The sequence below is a fragment of the Nycticebus coucang genome, chromosome 16 (genome assembly GCF_027406575.1).
Source record: "Nycticebus coucang isolate mNycCou1 chromosome 16, mNycCou1.pri, whole genome shotgun sequence".
Lineage (NCBI taxonomy): Eukaryota > Metazoa > Chordata > Mammalia > Primates > Lorisidae > Nycticebus > Nycticebus coucang.
This window is the reverse complement of record NC_069795.1, coordinates 49,579,096-49,604,615: the sequence shown is the minus strand read 5'-3', so window position 1 is coordinate 49,604,615 and position 25,520 is coordinate 49,579,096. Positions and strand designations below refer to the sequence as shown.

At 37.8% G+C, this 25,520-nt stretch overlaps 2 protein-coding genes across 8 annotated transcripts in view; one reads left to right on the top strand and one right to left on the bottom strand.

Moving 5' to 3' along the window:
* Positions 1–25,520, top strand: part of ABI3BP (ABI family member 3 binding protein) — a 258,235-nt gene that overhangs the window by 24,276 nt on the left and 208,439 nt on the right. The window lies entirely within an intron of this gene.
* On the bottom strand, positions 8,088–8,643 carry LOC128568112 (ubiquitin-40S ribosomal protein S27a-like). Its single transcript, XM_053565789.1, has one exon. The coding sequence runs from the start codon at positions 8,590–8,592 to the stop codon at positions 8,122–8,124; it is 471 nt and encodes a 156-aa protein (XP_053421764.1). The 5' UTR covers positions 8,593–8,643; the 3' UTR covers positions 8,088–8,121.

Sequence of the window (25,520 nt, the reverse complement as noted above, 5' to 3'; positions counted from 1 at the left end):
TGGGAATTGCCTTGTGGCTCACTGTGGGCTGTGTGTGGCTGCCTTGGCTCTGATGTGAGTCTGCAACTTTCTTGCTTCATGATTTACATCACTTAGACCATGTCTGTGCCTCCCCACCCTTTGTTTCAAACACCGGATCTGAGTAAGATGGGGCAACAGTGACGCTATTGGTGAACTGGGAATTGTTTACACCTCAGGTTTAAAAAAGCTCAGCAAATCCCAAAGGACCCATGCCTGAAGGGGGAATAGTCACAGGATGATCTGTATTTTTCTTTTAGGACCAAATTATATTTGAGATATCTGAAATGGATCATTCAGGATTTACTTTTCTTAACAGGATTCTGGGATTCAAAGCCGGGTACAGGTATAAGGCTGGAAGTAACTTTAATCATATACAGGATATGGGTCAGGCATGACCAGATGGATGGTTCTATTTGAACTTCCCAAACTCATCTGTGCTATTTCCTATCTGTGTCCTCTGACACCACAGAGCCCCTATTTTGTGGCCACTCCCAATTGTTGGATAGTGGTCCCTTCCTAATCTCATTCACTTCAGTTTTTGGCCGGGGCTGGGTTTGAACTCGTCACCTCCAGCATATGAGGCCAGGGCCCTACCCCTTTGAGCCACAGGCACCGCCCCACTTTAGTTGCAATTATTCTACCTTATTGAACTGTTTTTACATTGATTAAACATAGAAAATTCAAAGAGACATGGGTAAATCACCATAAACTTGAAATCCTTTTTATTGCATATTCACAGGTTGAGTTGTTCTTTGTAATATTGAAGCTCCTAAAGGTTGAGAGGCTCGACACATCAGAAGCATGGTTACTCTCAAATCATATTTGATTTAAGAAAATTTTAATACAATAAAAACTTGATCTGGCCTTTGAAATTGACGAGAATCATATGAGATTTACCTTTATTAATCAGAGTTCAGAGACAAAAACCCCAGGGAGTATACAGTTCAAGACTTTCCTTTCACAGATAAGAAAATTGAGGTTTAGGAACAATAGCTAATTAGCCAAGGTCACACTGCTAATCAAGAACAAAACTGGAAATGCCAAAGTAAGTCTCCCATACCTCCTGAATAATCTTCACTTTGAAAAATAAAAGGTTTACAGATTTGAGAGCTTTAAAAGTTATTGCACACATAACATTTGAATTTGTTAGTGTAAGACCCTGTGCTCATCCATGTGGGGTACGGAGATACAGCATATAGTCTCCCAGGAATATAACCATGAAAATCGTGGATGTAAAGCCACCAAGCCTAATGCCTAAAATAATACCTTAAGTCTTGGAAGAAATAGAACAGCATTCTCAGATCAATCTTTCTTACAAGTGATGGACCAGACTATAATATTTGAGTCTTTACATTCATAGAATTCCTATAACTTAACATTATAACCTTAATTCCTATAATTTACAGCACAGTCTTTCATAGATTCAACTAAGTAAGAAACCGTATTTTAAAAATCATCTTGACTTCTCATTTGCAACACAACCTTGTGACAATAAATAATCTGCTTACATTTTTTGTTATTGTTTAATTATTTTACTTTCAAGCAGGGGTCAGCAAAATTTTTCTGTAGAAGATTGGATAGTAAATACATTAGGCTTTGTGGGCCATATGGTATGTGTCATACGCAACTCTGCTGTTTTTACAAAAACAGGTGGTGAACTGGATTTGGCCCATGGGTCATAGTTTGCCCTTTAGAACATGAAATTTAAAGAGAGCATTGCTCACTTGCTCCACTTCACCAGAGAAAAGTTGGCAAATCTAAGGTAACAATAGAGAAAGGACTTACCCAGTTTTCTAGATGATCAAGTTGGAGACTGGGTTTATTGATAACAGATTTCCTGTCTGCACTCATAGTCCACACATGAAGTCATGGTTCTCTATTTTCAACATAACAGCTGTGCACTATGGAAATAATTAGCGTTGTGAATCCAATGTGACCATTCAGGTTGGAGGAGGGAGGCAATCTCAGGATGAAGAAGTCGATCGTGCTTTCATGTAGCTCTTGTAGGATTAAATTAGGAGGAAAACTAAGCCAGTCACAGAACTGGACCTGATTCATGAACTTTTTGCAGCACATCCTGTCTTTGGTTGAAGTTCTCCCTTATCCCAGGGCCAGAACAGATGCATACATTGATGCTTTTCAGACACCTCTACACTAATGATAGTATTTATCATTCATAAAAATCACCTAAGGCACAAAATCGAGCATGCTGAGGATGGGGATTTTGTTTTATTCCCAGCTGTGGCATTTTGGCAAAGTCGCTTCACCAAATTGGCCTATGATCCACTAAGTTCTCCTCCCACTAACGCACCAGGATTCCATTCTTCACACACCCAGAGTAATGCCTGTCACACAGAAGTTTCTCAATAAACTTATTTTTCTAAATTAATGACTTATAAACTCAGTCTTCTCCTCACTAAAACCTCTTTTTCTGATGGTGAATCAAACATTGCCTCTGTTATATTTTTATTCAAAGTAAAAGCTTCTCATATTTTCATGTCATCGCTGTAGTAACTCTAATAGGATGTGCTTTGGTCCAACAATAATTGCCCATTTTGAAGAACATTTGCTAAAACTGTGGAGGTTTTTTTTTTTTTATGACCCCTGCTGTTTAAATAAACTGGAATGTGTAATGGGTTGAATGACTCAGAATTCTGTTACACTATCCATAAGGTTTCCAAATTTTCTTTAAACTTGAAGTAGATAAAACTTGAAAAAGATGGCATTTGAAGTAAGTTAGGGTCACCAACCGCTCAAGTGGATTTATCTTAGATTAATGATTCAACTAGTTCAGATATCCAGGGTTTGGTTTTATACTTATCCTGAAAAGAGTTGTCTTATGTGTGGAAGGGGAGTTAGTCTTGAGAAGGGAATGCAAGTGACCAATAAGAAGCCCTTATCCCTGCAGTGATGCCTGTGGCTCAAAGGAATAGGGCGCCGGCTCCATATGCCAGAGGTGATGGGTTCAAACCTGACCCTGGCCAAAAACTGCAAATAAATAAATAAATACAAAATAAAATAAAGTAAAGAAGCCCTAACCCCAAGCTCCCTCTGATCACACACATGACTGGAAAATGCAGTTTGGTTTCCCTTGGTGATACAAAATTTACCTTAAGATAAGATACTCCTTGATTCTTTATTTTATTTTTTTTTTTCAAATTAATAGGAGGGTACAATTTTTAGGTACATTGTTCTCACTTCCAGGGTAAAATTCCATTTGTAGAAGAGCCCCTCACCCAGGGGTTGTGTGATCCACCCTCACAATGTGCACATTAGGTGAGATCCCACGTCAGGTCCTCCGTCCTTCTGCCATATGTCCTCCCCTGTTCCACCTCCCACTTCCCTCTTACCCCTCCCAACTGGACTATAATAGTGTTTTATTGATCTTATGAAACATGTAATGGTTTATATATTGATTTCATATTAGTATGGAGTACACTGGATATTTATTTTTCCATTCTTGTGAAACTTTATTAAGAAGAATGTATAAGATACTCCTCTTTATCATTCTTTGCACATGAATATGAGCTGGCTTTTCAGACCTTTTCTAGTGTTGACAGTTAACAAACAAAAGCTTTAAAAAAGGGAGGCTGGTACAACCAGGCTAGAGAAGTTAGGACTTTCCCTGAGCAAGGGGAAATGTCCAGAAATTAGAGGAAGGAGGACACTGAAATTTTTGTTTGTGGAATTCTTCCCCCTAAGAGCAACTTGGGGAAGCTTGCTGCAAACTATCATTCTTTTAAATGATTTAAATGTCTCAAGTTCTTTCTCATTAAAAATAAAACAAATGGAAGGAAAGAAAAGAAGGAAGGAAAGTTGGTTGCATCAGAGCCAGAAATCTCTAGGAGTGGTACTTGGTTAAGTGAGATTTTGGGGCTACTGAATACTTCTGTGTAACAGGAATTGCACATTAGGAATACTAAAGTGAGTAAAAGCAGACTGTTGTGCTTTTATGTAGCTGCATTCTAGTGGGCCCAAAAGATGTTAATGGCCCAATTGTACACAGAGTAATACAAACTAAGATGAATGTTTTTCATGAAGGAGAACCCAAAACGGAGAAACCAACTCCAGCCAGGGAGTCAGGGGAGGACTCCGTAGGAAAGGGACTTTTGAGTCAAGTCTGAAGGATGAGCAGAATTATCGTGGTGAAGAATGTGGGGGCTGGTTAGTGAATGGCTTTTGGGAGTGGAAGCTCAGCTCCTCCCTGGGAGAAGGACCAGCTCGGAGCAGACACCCTGCTGTGGATGGAGCAGGTGAGTGGCAGGAAGTCAAAGTTGGCCAGTGTAACTGGAGCACGGCAACCAAGTGCAGAGGACTGAGAGATGAAGCCAGAGAGAGGTGGGGGCGAGATATTTTATCATGGGGTCAACTACACTGAAATTCTAGGTCATCATCCTGCGAGCAATGGAGACTGTTGAAATGTTCTAAGCACAAGTGATGTGATCAGAATTATATTTTAAAAAGATGCCTCTGAAACTGGTGTGGAGTCAATGGTAGTAGCTGAAGTAAGAGGTTGTAGTGGTTTGGCTAATAATGATTACTAGTGCTAATTTAGTGGTGTGAAAATATACAGATTTGATAATCAGGCATTGGGAAGAAAAGAAGAAAACACAAAATCAACTCCTAGGTTTCTAACCTACACATATAGTGAGCATCAAAAAAATAGTGATAGAAAATGTGTACCCTAGCCTTGCCTTTGCTTAAATCCCGGGTTTGTCACTAATGGTGTGATCTTGGGCTGACCACTTAACTACGCTATGCCTCTATTTCTCATCTTTGAAATGAAGGTGACACTAGTAGCCATATCATAGACCTGCAAGGAAGATTAAATTATATTTAAACAATACCTGACCAGAATAAGTGTTATCAGTAGTTAGTTATTGACATCATGGTACAGTGATGGTCATTTCCTGAGAAAAGGCATACTGGAAAAGAGTAAGATGTAGGGTTAAAGAATAGGGATTCTGTATTACACTGCGGCTAAGGTGACTTTGAGACTTCTTAATGAACAGTCTTGAGTAGGTTTTATTTACAATAAGCCTAAAACTCAGGGATAAGGTCTACAATAGAGTTATAAATTTAGGAGTCCTCAGTGTGTAAGTGATAGTTTAAGTTATGGAAATGAATTCAGTGGTCATGATTTAATGATCAGGCAGAAGCATTTGCACTGACAGAGACAAAAGGGCTTCCAGAAACCTATGAGAAGGATTGAAGGAGGGTGTGGCCATCCATTTGGGAAGCTAAAGTTCAAGTAAGTTGAAGGGACTACTCGCAGGGGTCCTCAAACTACGGCCCACGGGCCACATGCGGCAATGTGATTGTATTTGTTCCCATTTTGTTTTTGTACTTCAAAATAAGGTATGTGCAGTGTTCATAGGAATTTGTTCATAGTTTTTTTGTTTTTTTTTTAAACTATAGTCCGGCCCTCCAATGGTCTGAGGGACAGTGAACTGGCCCCCTGTTTAAAAAGTTTGAGGACCCCCAAATCTGATGAAATCACTGCTGACGTTACAGAGTGCACCTAATTTGTGTAATTGACACAGAAGCTAATTCAGGGTGGCCTGAGGAGAGAGGGAAATAAAAAAATGGTGAGTAAGGAGAAGCTTGGCTATGAAGGAGTGAAACAGAAGCAGAAAATAGAAGAGACTGTGAGATCAGCTTAGAACAACGCTCTGTTACTATTGTTTTTATGATGAGAGAGATTTGGGTATTTTAACTATCAAAGATCAAGTTGAAAAAACTGATTGAATAGTGCAATTTCCATAAAAAAAGAAAAATGATGCAGAATATAGATAAATATCTTTGGATAAGAGTAAAGACAATTCCTATTATGCAGAAGAACAGAGGAAATGGACGAGTGCTGATGTAGGCAGGTTTACAGGTTTAGAAGTGGGGATGTGAGGGAGTTTCTGTCCAATGGCTTCAATTTCCCTAAAGAGATAGTCTGAGAGGGGAGACAGAGGTCAGGGGAAGGGGAGAAGAACCGGCCAAAGTAATAAGGACCCTCTTGAGATTAGTGCTTATGAATTTATAGAGATGCCATCTACCCAGGTATGTGATTCTCTAGTAGAGTTTTTCTTGTGCAAGCAGGTGCAGTGAGAACAGATTGTTGAATTCATCTGGAGCTAAGATATCACCAGAAGATGTGATGGCTGAAAAAATGAGCTTGGTGGTTTGGGATTTGGCAAGAACATTGTTGCAGTGACGAACCATAGAATGTAATGATGTGCCGTGGAAGAGGCTCCTAATTTGTGAATAAGTAGAAAGATCCATAAAGGCTGTTTCTAATGATGTCTAAGAATGGCCACAGTGGGGGCAGTTTAACAAGCAATTATAAGAGGTTGCAGTTACAGATGAGGCTCCTTGAATTAGTGGTTTGGAGTTAGAATAGATTTACCAACCGCAATTTTAAGGCTTACTTCTATAGGAATGTCTTTAACAGAAAGTCATATTTTTGGTTAACACTTGGAATTTTGCAAAGCAAGAGTTTGACCTTTTTGCGTCATAAGTAATAATAGTGGTAATAATGCCTGGATCTAGGCTCCTGATTTGGTATGCCCTGAACTGCAAATTAGAGTAAGTTTTCTCCTTCTTGGTCCATTTTATGCTCACCCTTATCTATCAACTCGTTTCCAATCATCCCCCTCATGCTAAAATTTCTCTTCTCTTACAATCCCTTGAGAGTGTTTACTGCTGTCAACCTCACCCCTCCCACAGTGAACTGTCACTTCCTAGAATATGTCTAAATTATACCAGAGCCTTGGAAGAAAGCATGCCTTGTTCATCTTCTGTTTGTTACTAACACAGGTAACATCTGTCTGTAAGATGGACTGCACTTCAAAAGTGGAAATTCAAGTGTAGTGGTGAACAGCTGGGGTGGGGTCTGTTTGGGGGTAGCCTTGTAGGGCCCGAAATCAGACTCTTACTCACCTAGTTGGTCCCTGCTCTGCCTTCACAGATCCTTGCTATTTACAAAGCATGCCTTTAAGTGGCCTGACTTAAAGACACCGTATTAGTTTTTTACTGTGCCATGACAAATTACCACAAACTTAGCAGTTTAAAACAATACAAATATCTTACAGCTCTGTAGGTCAAAAGTCTACTCCAAGTGTTACAGAGCTAAAATAAAAACTTTAGCTGGTTGAGCTCTTACGGGAGGCTGGGGGTGAACGTGGGGAGAATCCACTTACAGGCTCATTCAGGTTCTTTGCAGATTAAGTTTCATGTGGTTGTTCAACAGAGGACCTTCCTTTGCCTCAGATCTCCTGCCTCCAGCCGGAGAAACTTCTCTGCTTTTAAGGAGTCAGATGATTAGATTGGGCCCATCCAGATAATCTGTGAGAATCTCCCCCATTTTAAGTCTGTAAACGTTTGCAAAGCTTCTATTACCATCTAGCATATCTTTGTTCTTCTGTCTGTAATGTGCCCCCCACTTCAAATTTTTGTCTTTCATTTTATAGCAGTGTGAAGGAGGTGCGTCCAGCTCTTGTTTGTAGTTATTGGTCAACAGGCAGCTGTTCCTCACCATCCAGTGCTTATTAGTCTGCTGGGAGGGAGCGCAGAGGCTGGCTCAGTTACTCTGACTCAGATTGGGTCCTAAGCAAGCAGCCTGCACTGGGGCTGAGAAGTGGGGTCTACTCAGTGATCCCACATCACCCCAGGGGAAGGTCTAACAGGCTGGCCCTAGGAGGTGTTCTCGCCTTTCCCGCATGGAGAAGGCATATTTTCCTCTTCCCTTCTCCCAGGGCTAATAGATCTTCACCTGTGCCTGGGGCAACAGGTGGTTGACCTTTTTCTTCTGTGGGCTGTGTTCGGTAGAAATGATAGGAGGGAAGGATCTGGACTGCGCTTTCTGATTTTGCCTCCCCCAGGCTTGCACCCCAAGGGAGGCTTTCTTGGGACTTTCTTGCTGCTTCCAGTCTTTCCTGCTAAGTAATCATGAGGTTCATGGAGGAAGCCTGCTAGTAGGTGAACATTCACCTTGTGGCCTGGGCTTCTCGGATCCTATGTTTTCATGATAGACTAACCTAGGCCTTTAGAAGGTCATTAAAATTTTTTTTTTTTTGTTTTAGTTCATGTCTTTTATTAATTCATATATAATTACTTGTCTTCTGGTTTGTTGAAACAGTAAGTAAGACAACATTTGCCACAATAATGTCTATCAAAGTGGCTGGCCATAAAAACTCCAGCACCACACTCATCTGAAGGACACTCTCGACGAAGGCGACTTATTTTGCCATTCTCATCCACCTTATAGTATTTCAGGACAGCAAGCTTAACCTTCTTTCTCTTATGCTTATTCTTCTTGGAAGTGGTATAAGACTTCTTCTTCCTTTTCTTAGCACCACCACGAAGTCTTAACACAAGATGAAGAGTGGACTCCTTTTGAATGTTGTAGTCAGACAAAGTACATCCATCTTCCAGTTGCTTGCCAGCAAAAATGAGTCTTTGCTGATCAGGAGGAATCCCTTCCTTATCCTGGATCTTGGCCTTCACATTTTCTATCGTATCCGAAGGTTCAACCTCGAGAGTGATGGTCTTCCCCGTAAGGGTTTTTACGAAAATCTGCATCTTGGTGGCGGTCCCACCGCGATGGCGGATCGGAAAGGAAGAGCGCCGCGCCGGCCTCGGTCATTAAAATTTTTAAGCAAATCCTCTTACTAGCTTCTATGGCATCCAGTAGCATCTCCTTTAATACACTTGCCTTTCTTAGATTTCAGGGTCTCAAGTCAGTTTTAGAAATTTGCAGATTTGAAGATTGCCTGGTGAGTTGTTCTTTGAGAGGGGAACGGGGGTGTTGTTGTAAGGGTTAGAATGATTTTCTTTCCTCTTTTTTACATTTTAAGTAGAAAACAGAAGATTGCTATTTTAGAGAAGTTTTAGGACACTTTTTCATTATATCCCTGTTTTAGAACTGCAGGTATTCGTCACTCCTGTCACTAGTTTTCCCCATATAACATTACAGGATATCTGTCACAGAGTAAAACTATCCTAGATGAGAGCCCTGTGCTGCTTGTCCCTCTGGGCAAGCACACCCTCAAAGTGCATTCTCTGTAATGGTGCGAGGCTGTCAAGAAAACGCTTGTTCCAACTTTGCCTTGCTTCTCTCCATCTCTCATTTCTCCGGTGTTTTCTTTTCCATTTGCTGGCCAATTTCTTTTCTGTAGCAGCAGCCACATGTTCCTGAATTTGGACTATTGTTATGAGAGATTCCGCAAACAATAATAAGCAGTCATGCTGAGTCCCAGTACAATTTCACCACATTGGGAGCTGAGCTGTGAGCAGGGAGCCCAGGGCCGGAGGTAAGGTTTGATGCTCCCTTGGCAAGAAGCTCAACACCTCTGGGCTCCAGTTCCCTCTTTTGTCTGGTTCTCCTTTCTCTCCGGCTGCTTCATTCCCTTCTCCTAAATTGGAGCAACCCAAGCCTGAGTGCTTGGATCTCTTCTCTCTTCCATCTCCTCTATCTTGGTGAGCTCATTTAGTCTTGTGACTTTAAATATTATCCAAACACTAACAAGTTGGCAATTTCCATCTCCAGCCCTGACCATTCCCCTCAACCCCGGACCCATTTATCCAACTCCCTACTTAACATGCCACCTTGTTTTCTAATAGAGACAACTAGGAATTAGCATGTGCGAAGCCAAGTTCCTGAATGCCTCGGCCCTGACTTTCTCCTCCCACAGTTTTTCTCAACTCAGTTAAAGACAGTTCTAGCTTTCTGTTCACTCAGCTCAAAAGGGCTGAAGACATCCGTAACTCCCTTTTACTCGAGTTTGAGTCCTCAGTAAAGTTTTCAGTTTTACTTTCAAGTTTTGTCCAGAATTTTGAAGTCTCTGTTTTCCTCATGTTCTCTCCCACCTTGATTCCAGCTACCATCACCTCTGACATGGATTATTACTACAGTTCCTGAGCTGGTCTCCTTGGTTTTGTCTCTTAGATATTCTTTAATACAGTACCTACTGTGATCCTGATAAAGTGGAAATCAGAGATCTTCATTTTTCTGCGCAAAATCCTCTGATCACTTACCGTTTCAGAGCAAAGGTCTAAATCCTCCTGACATCCTGCAGGCCTTGTCCATCTGGCCTGGTTACTTCTGGCTGCTCTTCTTACTATTTCTTCCTTGCTCATTTTCCTATAGCCTCTGTAAGCTTCCTTTCCCTGGGCCTTCATACTTGGTGTTCCTTCAGCCTAGACTGTTCTTCCTCCCAGTATCTGGATGACTCTCCTCCTCCCTTTCTTCAAGCCTTTGCCCTAGTGTGAAGCCTCCTCTGTTCTCTCCATCACAGATGGCCCCCTCACCCAGACCCTTCCTGCTTCCCTGCTTTACCTTGTTTGCTCCTCAGTGTTTACTGGCATCCGTATTATTCAGGTTAGACTAGATTATGCCTCGGTGGCAGATCACCAAATCTCAATGGATAAAAATAACAAAAATACATTTTTGCTCAGTCACATGTTTCCTGAATATTAGGGGATCCTTTTTCTTTGCACTCACTCAGGACTCAGGCTCTATCTGGCCAATTGCCCTCCTGAAAGGGAAAGAATGGACTTGGAGAGTCTTGCCTCAGTAATTAAATGCATTGGCCTGGGAGTGGCACAGGTCCCTTCTGTGTACGCCTAATAATGACAATTCTTAAATACCTTCAAGGAACTAAATATATATACTCCCTTTATGTGCCCAGAATAAGAGGGAAACAGACATCAAGAGGCTGCAGTGATATCTGCCTCCTAATCTCAGATGCTACATGTCTGACTTCTTATTTCTTTTTCTATCTCTTCTCCTAGAAAGTAAGTTCAATAAAAGCATGGCTTTTTGTTTGTGATGCTCCAACTTGTAGGAGGCAGCTGGGCATATTCTAAATGCTCAATAAAAATTTGTTGAATGAATGAGTGATTTTCTATGATAATTTTAAGAAAAGAAAACTTACCTTCCCTACAGATTTTTGTCTATAGATACAAAAGATTCCACATATAAAGTATTGTATAATTCTAATTAAAAGATGTCTTTAAAATGGGAAATGCAAAAATATACAAGTAATGTAAAATATAGGCAGAGAACAGTCTAATTTAAAATCTTATGAAGAAAAGAAACACAGATCAAACACCTAATATGATTGTGAATACAGATGATAAACATATGGAGGTCTTCCAGTATCATTTATAGGGAGGGAAAAAGGTCATACAGTGAACATGTTCCAAAGGGAAACTGGGTCAGCACAGTCATTTGTGACGGTAAAACTTATCTTTATTTTTGTTAAAGTCCACCCGTCTTCAAGGAAGGAGAGTGTCTAGGGCCAGCCCTGTACCCTGCCCTGCTCTGATGATGCTGTTGTAACACCCATCTGACATGCCTTGAATATCATACTTGGACCTCTGTCAGGGACACCAGAGTGTTTCTTTCTTGGGCCAGATCTGTGTTTTACTGGGCAGACAGCAAGCCCCTCATGCTAGAAATATGCAGCTGGTATTTCTAACATCAAAACCACCACTCTTGCCTAACGACATGTTGATTGCCTCTGTGTCGTTATGGAGCGCCTATGCTGGTTGTAGGAGGGGAGACGTGTCTTAGTTTTCCTGCCCACTCCCTTGCAAACCGAGTGTTATGATTCTGTAAAAAATAAAAGTTAAAAAATGAAAGGAATGACAAGCACATTTACCCTTGCCTTGGGCTTGGTGGAAGCACGCTGTTTCTGATAATAACTAGAGCTGAAAGGCATTTTCCACATGTGTGCCTTTGGTACTGTGGATTTATGTGGCCTCTCCCTATGAGAGGGAGAGAGAACAGACACAATTACTCTTAAGTCCCTCCCTATTCCACGGTTCCAAGTATCTGTGAACATGACCCTTCCATTTTTAACTGACGCCGCAGTTGGGGCCCAGAACCGTGAAGGAAGTGGGTTTGCAACTCCACATGACTGATACAGGTGGACTAATCCCATGCCACTCAAACAGATAAGATTTTCATGCACATTTACCAAGATCATCCATGTGCAATGTACATGTCTGTGAAACTTTTGGATCTCGTTTGGTCTCATACCATACGTTTTCAAAGAGAGTGTCTAGAACTTACATTGTAAAGGATCTGTACTTCTTTAACATTGTTTATTGCTTTATTTATTTAAATGAATTATAACAGTAAATTGCAGAGGAGGGAATCAGGAAAGAGAAGATGCTGCCAGGGAATAGCACTTTTAAAAATAAATGTAATAAAGGGAATTTAGGGAGAGCGTGTAAGTGAAAATAATCCGTAAGTGATTACAAGCGATTCTGTGACTAGCCAGGGAAATTCTATCCAAAGTGCGGTTCCAAAATTTCACGATTCCCTGTACTCTTCATCCTTTTTATAATTTTGCCAGAAAAACTCAGAGTTGTTGCTTTTTTGGTCTGAAGTTAATGCTTCTTGTTTGTGATGATGATTCCAAGTTTTGGTTTATTATGCCACACTAGAAAATAGCAGTAAGTCTTTCAGATGACTACTGAATTATTTCTGAAAGACAAATATTTAGTGTATCTTTTGAAATGCCTGCGTTTGAAAGGAAAATGTTCTGATGAACACCAGATATGTGGTACCTGGGATCACTGTATCTGGGCTTTTGTTCAACAAACTAGTGTTTAAGAGGGAGAAAGATAATTCATTCTGGGAGTAATCTACAGTCTGGTCCCAGTGTATCTGTCTAGTGTCACTATGAGAGGGAGAGAGAACAGACACAATTACTCTTAAGTCCCTCCCTATTCCACGGTTCCAAGTATCTGTGAACATGACCCTTCCATTTTAAACTGGTCTGTTTGTATTTTGTAATTATGTACCAAGTTTGCAGTTTAAAATAGGCTTCTGTTTCTACCATTTTTCACCTACAATGCTCTTCTAAATCCTGACTCTTCTTCTTTTTCTTTGACTCTGTTTTTCAAAGCTAAACTGAAATCCTACCTTCCCCATGAAACTTTCCTGCAGAATAATCTCCACTCCCTCTAAATTCAGTAAATGTCAAACATTGCTTTGTATAGCAATAGGCTCTCCAACTGTCTGATAATCTCCTCCAGGCAAAAATAGTATTACTGTTCCTAAAAGCATCTCCTTCTGTGCCTCAGAAAAATATTTTTCTTCCTTTGAAAATGTAACATTTTGCTCATAACCCTTATTGTGTGTTAAAGTTAAGTTTTAGAGATCATTTTCCCTAACTACTGACAGGTGAGGGTAGGAAGTGTCTTAATCATCTTTGCGTCCATGGTATTTAGCCTGTGCCTATATTATTTTGTGATAGCCTATTTCCCCCCCAATGATGAATATAGCCTATTTTAACCTTTATTCTGTGAGCATTAGAGAGGCATATACGTTTTTTTGTACCCTAGAAGGGGTAAGAAGTAACATAATAATGTAGTATTGTACAATAATTAACCTGGGAATAGTGGAAAGAATGAATTGGAAAGGTGATGAGTTTGGCAAGTATTAAAAATAGGTAAGATTGGCTTGTCTTTTCAGGCCAAGCACTGTAGATAATATTCAGGCACAGAAGACACTTGGCCCAGAGTTTAGGGGCCAGGGGTACATTTCCCCCAAAAGGGTATGAAACCCTACTACAAGGCTTTTTGGGTGAAGGGCATTTGGGGAGTGAAAAGAATCAAAGATGACATAAAGAAGATGAAGGATGACATTTCAGAAGTTAGAAATAGCGAAATGAAGGAGGAAAAAAATTAGCATAAATAAGTAGCTGAGGGAAGCTAGGTGGAATTTTGTAGAAATAAAAGGAAAAATAGTGTAGAAAATGTATCTAGAATGCATCAAGGAGAAACTAGACACTCACAACTAAAGTGTCTTGTGTAGAGCCTTGCTCCCTACAAATAATTTTCTTAATTTATGAAACACTTATTTGCTTCCTTTAATTTTAAAACATCTAACACATGTACATATTAATATATCAAATAGCATATTCTACAGGATTTTTATACCAAATTATAATTAGGGTATTTAATTTTTTTTCTAGCACAAAAGATGCAGTATACAGTAAATGTCCATATACAAACATCTTGTTTCTTATTATTTATTTTCTAATTGATGAAATTTATATATATATTTATGGTATATAACATAAGGTTTTGAAATATTTATGCATTTGTAGAATGGTTAAGTCAAGTTATTAACCAAGTTCATTACCTCGCATACCATTTCTTGAGAATACTTAAAATCCACTCTAATTTCCAAGTATGCAGGACATTGTTATTAACTATAGTCACCATGTTGTGTAAGAGATCTCTTGAGCTTTAAAAATAATTTTTTAGATGAATTAAATCAAAAGAAAGGCAGTTTTGAACAAAACCTAAGGGATTATTTGTAAACAAGAGATACATGCCTTTTTCCCTTCAAGACATGAATGCCAATGGGATGAGCTGGGATTCTATTCAGTCATACCTAATGGGGTGGACTAGACATAATAAGCAGTGGTCTTATTGGAGGGGGCTAAGAAAGAAGGTGAAATAGAAATTGCTGGAAACATGGATTCATCAACTCATTGTAAGTGATCAGAATGATATGAAACCATAATCTATATGTGGTTTGTACCTAAGGATATATTAATATATACATGTATTGTTTAGATTTTTTTAAATTAAAGGAAGCAAAATAGAATTACTGACCTCTAAAATGGCCTGCACTTTAGTATGCAAGACTAAGTAAAGAGAAGTGAGAGAAAATCCCTTTGTTCTCAGAAGTTTAGCCTTTCGGAAGAGAACCACTGCTTCACTCAGGATGACAGTGAAGTGCTGTCATGGGCATCTTTGCTTTTGTTCTTCTCTATGTTTTATGTCAATTTAATGGCAAGGTGTGTGAGAGTTGACTCTGCAAGTGTCACCTGGGTGCCTAGGACTGTGGCAGGTCAGGGAATGTAGAGAAGTAAACTATTTCTTTAGGAAAATGGTGATGATTGAGGTTTAGCATTGCATGTCAGTGGTTCAAGAAGCTCAGAGGACTGGATCTGAGTGGGTATTTAGAAATGGAGGTGCTCTACTTGGACCACCATGGAATAAAAGTTGAACTCAGTAACAACAGGAATCTGCATACTCATACAAAAACATGGAAGTTAAATCACCTTATGCTGAATAATAGCTGGGTCAGAGATGAGATTAAGAAGGAAATTGCCAAATTTTTGGAACAAAATGACAATGAAGAAATGAATTATCAGAACCTCCGGGATACAGCAAAGGCAGTCCTAAGAGGGAAATTTATAGCACTGCAAGCTTTCCTTAAGAAGAGAGGAAGTTAACAACTTAATGGGACATCTCAAGCAACTGGGAAAGGAAGAACATTCCAACCCCAAACCCAGTAGAAGAAAAGAAATAACCAAAATTAGAGCAGAATTAAATGAAATTGAAAACAAAAGGATTATACAACAGATCAATAAATCAAAAAGTTGGTTATTTTAAAAGGTCAATAAAATAGATAAACCTTTGGCTAACCTAACCAGGAAAAATAAAGTAAAATCTCTAATTTCATCAATCAGAAATGACAAAGACAAAATAAACAACAGACTCCTCAGAAATTCAAAAAATCCTTAATGAATATTACAAGAAACTTTATTCTCAGAAATATGAAAATCTGAAGGAAATTGACCAATATTGGAAGCACGTCACTGTCCAAGACATAGCCAGAATCAAGTGGAAATGTTGAACAGGCCCATATCAAGTTCTGAAATAACATCAACCATACAAAATCTCCCTAAAAAGAAAAGCCCGAGACCAGATGGCTTCACGTCAGAATTCTACCAAACCTTTAAAGAGGAATTAGTACCTATTTTACTCAACCTGTTCCAAAATATAGAAAAAGAAGGAAGACTACCCAACACGTTCTATGAAGCAAACATCACCCTGATCCCCAAACCACGAAAAGACCCAATAAGAAAAGAAAATTATACACCAATATCACTAATGAATATAGATGCAAAAATATTCCACAAGCTTCTAACAAACAGAATCCAGCAACACATCAAACAAATTATACATCATGACCAAGTCAGTTTTATCCCAGGATCTCAAGGCTGGTTCAATATATGTAAATCTATAAATATAATTCAGCACATAAACAAATTAAAAAACAAAGACCATATGATTCTCTCAATCGATGCAGAAAAAGCTTTTGATAATATCCAGCATCCCTTCATGATCAGAACACTTATGAAAATTGGTATAGAAGGGACATTTCTTAAACTGATAGAGGCCATCTACAGCAAACCCACAGCCAATATCATATGGAGTTAAATTGAAATGGAGTTAAATGGAGTTAAATTGAATGGAGTTAAATTGAAATCACTTCCACTCAGATCGGGAACCAGGTGAGGTTGCCCATTGTCTCCACTGCTCTTAACCATTGTAATGGAACATTTAACCATAGCAATTAGGGAAGAAAAGGTGTTCAAGGGTATCCATATAGGGTCAGAAGAGATAAAAATTTCACTCTTCACAGATGGTATGATTGAATATCTGGAAAACACCAGGGATTCTACTACAAAACTCTTAGAAGTGATCAAGGAATACGGCAGTGTCTCAGGTTATAAAATCAACATTCATAAATTGGTAGCCTTTATATATACCAACAATAGTCAAGCTGAAAAAACAGTCAAGGACTCTCTTCTGTTCACAGTAGTGCCAAAGAAGATGAAATATTTGGGAGTTTATCTAACAAAGGACGGGAAAGATCTCTATAAAGAGAACTATGAAACTCTAAGAAAAGAAATAGCTGAAAATGTTAACAAATGGAAAAACATACCATGCTCCTGGCTAGGAAGAATCAACATTGTTAAAACGTCCATACTACCCAAAGCAATATACAATTTTAATGCAATCCCTATTAAAGCTCCACTGTCATACTTTAAAGATCTTGAAAAAATAATACTTCATTTTATATGGAATTAGAAAAAACCTTGAATAGCCAGACATTACTCAGAAATAAAAGCAAAGCAGGAGGAATCACACTACTGCACCTCAGACTATACTATAAATCGAGAGTGATCAAAACAGTATGGTACTGGCACAAAAAGAGAGAAGTAGATGTCTGGAACAGAATAGAGAACCAAGAGATGAATCCAGCTACTTACCATTATCTGATCTTTGACAAGCCAATTAAAAACATTCAGTGGGGAAAAGATTCCCTATTTAACAAATGGTGCTGGGTGAACTGGCTGGCAACCTGTAGAAGACTGAAACTGGACCCACACCTTTCACCATTAACTAAGATAGACTCTCACTGGAGTAAAGATTTAAACTTAAGACATGAAACTATAAAAATACTAGAAGAGAGTGCAGGGAAAACTTTTGAAGAAATCGGTCTGGGTGAGTATGTTATGAGGAGGACCCCCCCCGTGCAAATGAAGCAGCTTCAAAAATACACTACTGGGACCTGATCAAACTAAAAAGCTTCTGCACAGCCAAGAACACAGTAAGTAAAGCAAGCAGACAGCCCTCAGAATGGGAGAAGATATTTGCAGGTTATGTCTCTGACAAAGGTTTAATAACCAGAATCCACAGAGAACTCAAATGTATAAGCAAGAAAAGAACAAGTGATACCATCACAGGCTGGGCAAGGGACTTGAAGAGAAACCTGAAGAAGACAGATGCACGGCCTATAGACATATGAAAAATGCTCATAATCTTTAATCATCAGAGAAATGTAAATCAAAACTACTTTAAGATATCATCTAACTCCAGTAAGATTAGCCCATATCACAAAACCCCAAGACCAGAGATGTTGGCATGGATGTGGGGAAAAGGGAACACTTCTACACTGCTGGTGGGAATGCAAATTAATACATTCCTTTTGGAAAGATGTTTGGAGAACACTTAGATATCTAAAAGTAGACCTGCCATTCAATACTATAATTCCTCTACTAGGTATATACCCAGAAGACCAAAAATCACATTGTAACAAAGATATTTGTACCAGAATGTTTATTACAGCCCAATTCATAATTGCTAAGTCATGGAAAAAGCCCAAGTGCTCATCGATCCACGAATGGATTAATAAATTGTGGTATATGTACACCATGGAATAGTATACAGCCTTAAAGAAAGGTGGAGACTTTACCTCTGTCATGTTACATGGGATGGAGCTGGAACATATTCTTCTTAGTAAAGTATCTCAAGAATGGAAGAAAAAGTATCCCATGTACTCAACCCTACTATGAAACTAATTTATGGCTTTTATATGAAAGCTATAACCCAGTTATAACCGAAGAATATGGGGAAGAGGGTGAGGGAGGGGAGGAAGGGGAGAGGATGGGCAGAGGGAGGTTGGTGGGATTACACCTACAGTGCATCTTACAAGGGTATATGTGAAACTTAATAAATGTAGAATATAAATGTCTAAACACAATAACATAGGAAGGTTATGTTAACCAGTGTGATGAAAATATGTCAAATGTTATATAAAACCAGTGTATGGTGCCCCATGATTGCATTAATGTACACAGCTATGATTTAATTAAAAAAAAAGCAAAAAAAAAAAAAAAGATTTGATATTGGCTAAAAACAAACAAAAAAAAGAAATGGAGGTGCGGATATCAGAGTCCGCTAAACTACTTACTAGGTAAGTAGCCAAATTACAACTGGAGCTTTGCTTGTTAATGAGTTATCTGGTGGATCCAAAGATGGAACATTAGTGTATTGTCAAGAAGTGAGGGCCAGAGGAGGAAGAGAAGTAGAGAGAGAGGTGGAGAGTTCGTAGAAAACTGAGAACTGGGATGCCATTGTGTATCATATGTTTTTTGGAGACAGGTTGGGTACCTCTTCACATCCTCTGTGGAATTTTCTATACTGTGATTAGTGTCATTTTCCCAACCAGGTTGCCTTAGCTCCATGAAACTGAACACCATGTTTGCATAATTGATTAGCGTGAGATGCCCCTACTGGGATGGACACTACAGAGAAAAAGCACATGCATTTTTTTAAGTCCCTAGAAATAATTCCCCACTCAGAGGAAAGATTTCCTTGTGAGAATGATATGAAAGGGTATCATATGATCTTAACATATTCTGAATTAGAGAGCGGATGAAAGAGTGTTTTGACTAACATGAGATTTTGGTAGTTCATTCTTTACATAATGTCTTGTAGAATGAAAGATCATAGATACCATATAGCAACACCTCAATGCTCATCTTTATTTTTCCTCAGTTTGACATTTCCTTCCTTCTGTTCTCTGGACCAGTGGCTCTTCACATTCAAGACCCAAACCAGATGTAAATTTTCTATGACACCATTCATGAGCCACCCATTTCTTTTCTTTCTTTTTTTTTTTTTTCACATTTATGAACCTCCATTTTATTTTTTTCTAATAATTATCTTTAAAAAATTGAGACACAATCTCACTCTATTGCCCTGGTTAGAGGGTAGTGGTGTCATCTTAGATCACAGCAACCTCTAACTCCTGTGCTCAAGCAATCTTCCCACCTCAGCCTCTAGCTTCCTGCTCAGTACCAAAACTCAGTTTTCTTATTTGAAATTTCTCATTTCCATTTACCTTACTTGAAACAGTTTACCAAAGAGGTTAAAATTATTAACCTTAGAACCTTAGAACAGTTTATCAAAGAGGTTAAAATTATTAACCTTAGAACATGAGCTGGGTTTAAATCTAGCTCCACCGATCACGTAACCTTGGACAAGCTCCTTGACACTCTGAAATTCAGTTTTGCCATTATAAAAATGAGGGTAATAACAGAACCTACATTATTGGGCTGTCATAGGTCTAAATGAGTTAACACATACAACCACTCATTACTCTGTGTTCCTCTTAATTATCTCAGCATGTGGCTCACTCCCCTGTGTAAATTTATTAATGGTATTGAGTAATAACTCTTACAAATCTATACCTCCAATACAATCCAATAGATATATACAGAGAATTCACGAAGACAATAGATATTTCTTAAATTCTCTTTTGCAACTCTTTAAATTTTTTTGTTAAAATAAATGTTTATAGCATTTATTTATTTGAGCATGTTAAATCTAAAAATCTGAAATCAGAAATAGTCTAAAATCTGAAACTTTTTGAACACTGACATTACTCTCTAAGGAAATGCCTATTAGAGCATTTCATATTTGGGTTTTTTAGGATTCGGGATGCTTAACCAGAAATGCAAATATTTCAAAATATGAAAAAAAATTCAAAAGTCAAAATGCACCTTGTCCCAAGCATTTTGGGTAAGAGATACTTAGCCAGTATTATCTGTATAATCTTTTAAATTAAAAAGTCAATGCAGTAATCAGTATTGTGATAGAGAGAGGGAGATGAAAGTGGCCCTAGGAGGGACAGTGAAATGAAGAAGTGATTTGAGAAACACAGAAATACGTTGTAAGCATCATAATTCTCAAGCTGTCCATGCAAATACAGGCAATTAACAACTGCTTTATTTTCATTTGGCTTTTGGCTAAACACAGTTAATTACAACTGATTTTAATAACACATTCTGTTTGATGGAGGGACCTGTATTGATGAATTCCATTTAAACTGTAAGCTATTGTAAAATACTTTGTAGTTTTTCATTAAAAACAGCATAAATTTTTCTTCTCAAGTCAAATTTTTCCTCAAGCATTTGAGTTACTTGTTGCTAAGAGATTGTGAGGCAACGTTTCTACCACATATATATTTTTTAATAGTCTGCGATATGAAAGTTGGCATTATTGATTTCTCATAAATTTGGGGGGTTGTGTTTGTACAGTTTAGTGGGGGGAAATGTGTTTGCTCTGAATATAAAGACACATTTCCTAATGCAGTCTGCAGGGGATTTCCTGATCCCTCTGCCTCTGTCTTCTACAGCTGCCTTGCACACCACTTAACACATGGCACCAATCACACTGACCTTCTTCAGAAGCTTCCAGTTCACCAACTACTCTTCCCTCAATGCTTCTGCTCAGGCTATTCCTTATGCCCAAGAACGCTGTTCCTGCCTGCTCTCCCCACCCCTATGCACACTTGCAATTTGGCTGGCTGATTCCTACCCATTCGTTAAGTTTGTTTCATTGGCAGGTCATAGAAGTTATGGAGCTATGGAAGGTCTGGGCACCTCAGCAGTGCGATAGCGCATGTTACTCTAGTGTTCCATTGCGTCTATTTCCTGCTACCCATAAGCTGCCTTGTCCACTATTTTTGTTTTTGCTTAACTTCATAACTGCTGCTCCATAACAGTTTTTACTATATCAACCTCAACCTTTTTCATTCCCTTATTCTGTCTCTGGTCCTCTCTTCCTTAATTTAAATTAATTCATCCCACATTATGGGACAGTGTGACCAACGGGTATTAAAGTATTCTCATTTTCAGCGCCTAAGAAACAGTCACCTGGTGGATAGTATTTGGAATACTCAAGGATAATCTCATTTTTTCTTTTCTAAGTTTAGAATTTTGAGTGGAGGAGGGAAATTTATTGCAGTTCCAAAGGTCTAAATGTAAGATAAAAGAAAAATAATTTTGTCAATCTAAAAAAAAAAAAAAAAGTGATGAGGCAGGGTTCTTCCTTACTTCTGCAATTTAAAGTCAGTAAAACTTGTAAATCTAAATGCTTATAAAATATTTTTAAAAATTAAGTCAGTAAAACTTGTTTTCAAATGGGTTTATTCAGTTAGATTTTCCTAACATGTTTTAAATATTATAAAATTCTATTTTAAGCACCCAGTCTTAATCTTAGGCCATATCCACTCCACAAAATGAGGAAATTTTAATAATGTCATACGAGTAGGTAATAATGCCAAACTATTTTGGCTTTGTTTTTCTCACCTAGAAAAGTTCAAATACTACATTGACCATATGCCATCAGAGTTGTTAGTAATGAAATGTTAATTTATACATGTCAAATACGTGCATAATCAGAAATTTCAATATTTTATTAATATTGAAAAACATTTTAAGCATTTAAAATATTTTAATTCTAAGTATGAAAAAGAAACAATGACAAATATTATCAAAACAGCAATAAATTTCTAGTTAGCTAAATAAGTAGATAGCTATTTATTTCCATAGTCAGAAGAGCCCAACTGAAGTATTTAGTTCAAAAGGTCAAGGTATACATAAAATTTCTCTTTAAGTTCAAATAATAATTAAGTCATTTTCTTCAGAACGTGGTACTTTTATAATGGACAACTATTCACATAATTATCATGTTTATATCCTAAAAATTGAAATGACTGGAGATTGAAAAGGTAGCTCAGCAATTTACCCTACACCATAGTTTTTTTCTATGAATGCCAGTGGTCATTGTACTGTTTTGCCAAAACCTTATTTCTTGCATTTCTGGCATATGGTAAATTAGAATTGCCATATTTTAAAATAATTATCATAACAAAATAAGTGATCTTACCTTCATTAAGGACTAAAGACAGAAGTCCCAGGGTTTAAAATAACCAATTTTAATTATATAATATATATTTAGTGATAGTCACAAAAAAAGCTCATTTTCTGAATGATCACAATTTTGAGTTGTCTTCAAGTAAGAGAAGTATTCACAATCTTAACCATTAATATAAATTTGGAAAAGTTTGGCAGTTTGTTCTAAAGTTATGCATAAACTTACCATATGACTCAGAAGTTTATGCCTAGATATTTATCCCCCAAAGTAAAAACATATGTCCACACACAGATTTGTACATGAATTTTTATAGCAGCACTATTCATAATAACCAAAAAACTGAAAACAATCCAAATATTCATCTGCTGAGGAATGGATAAACAAGATGTAACATATCCATAAAATGAAATGCTATCTAGCAATAAAAAAGGAATGAACTAGTGATTCAACAAGGGTGGATGAATCTCATAAAAATTATGCTGAGTGAAATAAGCCAGATGCAAAAGACTACATGTTCCATTTGTATTAAATTTCCAGAAAAGTAGAGAGGAGACCAGTGGTTGGTTGCCTGGAACTAGGGGTAGGAGCAAACATTGACCATAAACAGGTATAAAAGATCTTTTATACCTGATCTTTTATACTTTTTTTCCTGTGCCATACATTGGAAGAAGGGTTGTTTGGGGCCACACATTAAATACACGAACACTAATGAAAGCTTTTTTTTTTTTTTTTTTTTTTGAGACAGAGTTTCACTCTGTCACCCTTGGTAGAGTTCTGTAGCATCACAGCTCACAGCAACCTCAAACTCTTGGGCTTAAGTGATTCTCTTGCCTCAGCCTTCCAAGTAGGTGGGGCTATAGGCATCTGCCACAATGCCCAGCTATTTTTTTGTCGCAGTTGTCATTGTTGTTTAGCAGGCCCATGCTGGGCTCAACCCGTCAGCTCTGGTATATGTGGACAGCACCCTAACCACTGAGCTACAGGCACTGAGTCACATTAATGAAAGTTGATGAGAAAAAAAAGTCTGTATATAATTTTTGCAATATTCACCATCACGGATAAGCAAAACAGTCCTCAAATAATCTGCATGTGGCCCATGGGCCACAGGTTGAACACCCTGTGTGGAAATGTTCTCAGAATGAGTTGTGGTAGATTTAGTAAGTTCTATAAATGTAGTAACTTTTGTAAGTTTACTAAAAATCACTGAACTATACACTTACTGTGGGATAATTTTATGGTATATAACTTATATCTTACTAAACCTATTAAAAATTCTGTGTGACAGTCACATCATTTCTTCCATGTCCCTATGAAAATTTTGTTCTCTTTATATTTGAAGTGCAAATTGGAAGTCTCATGAAAAATAAGTATTATCTGGAAATTAGTGTTTCCATTAAAAAATTATTTTCTGATTTACTTGGAATTTCCTACATTTTAATAGGAAGATAGTATTTTATGTAGATGAGATGTTGGAGATATTCTTGGATATTAGATTGAGAATCGATTTGAAATTCTCTGATTCATTTTATAGAGGAGAAACATGAGCCTTAGATAGGGCAGGGCACCTAACATCTCCTGTTTTTTATAGCACATCATTAAAAAGATGTGTCCCACTGTGAGGCTGATGACAAATGGCCTTTCTGAGGGCCTCCTTAAGCCTCACTGCTCATTTTGTCTAAATCCATGAGGCTACCTGGCCATTTTCTCATGATGGTTTAGCTATTTTCCTCTAGCCTATGGAAGACTTTCAATGCTGTGAAATCTAAATTTTTTTTTTTTAAACCAAATGCCACATTTATTCATGCTGCTTTTAACTGTAAACATGCCATGGACATTGTCATGGTACCAAAATTAGCAACAGCAGGTGCAGAAAAGGTTGACAACAACTAATAAGTGTATAACGAATGATATTAGAAAAAGATCCTCTTCAATCCCAAAAGAAAGGTAGGTCTAAGTAATAATCCTTAGTGGATGGTAAAACCATTAGGTTCAACAGGGGTCAGTCTGGCTGACACCACCCAAGCTCTGGCTGGTGGCAGCATTAATTACATATCTTATGTGCATCCTAAGTGGAGATTTGTTTCAACGCTGTGAAATCTCAAAAGAACCAGCTGCATACCATCAGTGCTGTGTATTTATGAACTAAAAAAATTACAAAGAATTCATGAAGATTTCAAATGTCTAAGCAATGATGGTAGATGAAACCCTTGGTTCCAGCTCCGTATCATTTTATCTGTGAGACTTTGAAAAGAAAAAAAAACAAAAACAGGAGCAAGAGGTGGTAGCTTACACCTGCAATCCCAGCTAATTGGGATTCTGAGGCGGAGTTTGAGACTAGCCTGGGCAATATAATCTCCAAAAAAAAAAAAGCCAGCTTTAATTAAGAAAGTTCTTTCTTTTTTTCTTACTGTTTTGACAATGGTTTTTACAAGATGGCAGATTTTTTTTACAAAAAATCAGCAGAAAATATTTGTATCAAGAGTATTTCCAATTTGCTCCTTAGAACAAGTTTTCACAGTGAAAATATTTCATCTTACATTTGCAGCATATCTTATAGTATTGGTAGAAGTTAAGTATTTTCTGCTTTGTCCTATAAGAAGCACTTTGATTAAATTTGACTTCTATTTGGTCAATGGAATTTATTGTGTGCCCCAAAGGAGTTACTGAGAGAAGAAAAGATAAAGTAAAATCACCTTTTAGAAAACTACTTGAATACAGCGATATTAACAGATATTATTAATAATTAGAATGATATATTTTTTGTGGTTTTTGATATCTGATCATTCTGAGAATTGTAAGGACAAGCAACTTTTTTCATTTTCTTTTCTTTTTTTTTATTGTGGGGGATTCACTGAGGGTACAAAGAACCAGATTACACTGATTGTGTTGGTTAGGTAAAGTCCCTCTTAGCAATTTTTTTCTTATGAAACATGGTTAGACTTTTCCATTTTCATCTTGATGAAAATCATCCTTAGACATAAGAAAATCAATATTATACTTGTCAAAAGAAGCTTACTCATACCATCTGGAAGTAAATAGGAAAGGTTCCAGAGACTTGAGTATCAGTGTCTCATACTTTTCAGTGAAGATGTAATCATTGTATGGTTTTGTGTGTATTTACCATCAAGCACTTATTTAAGCGTATCATTAAGTGTCTACTGTCCATACACAAGTTTATAATT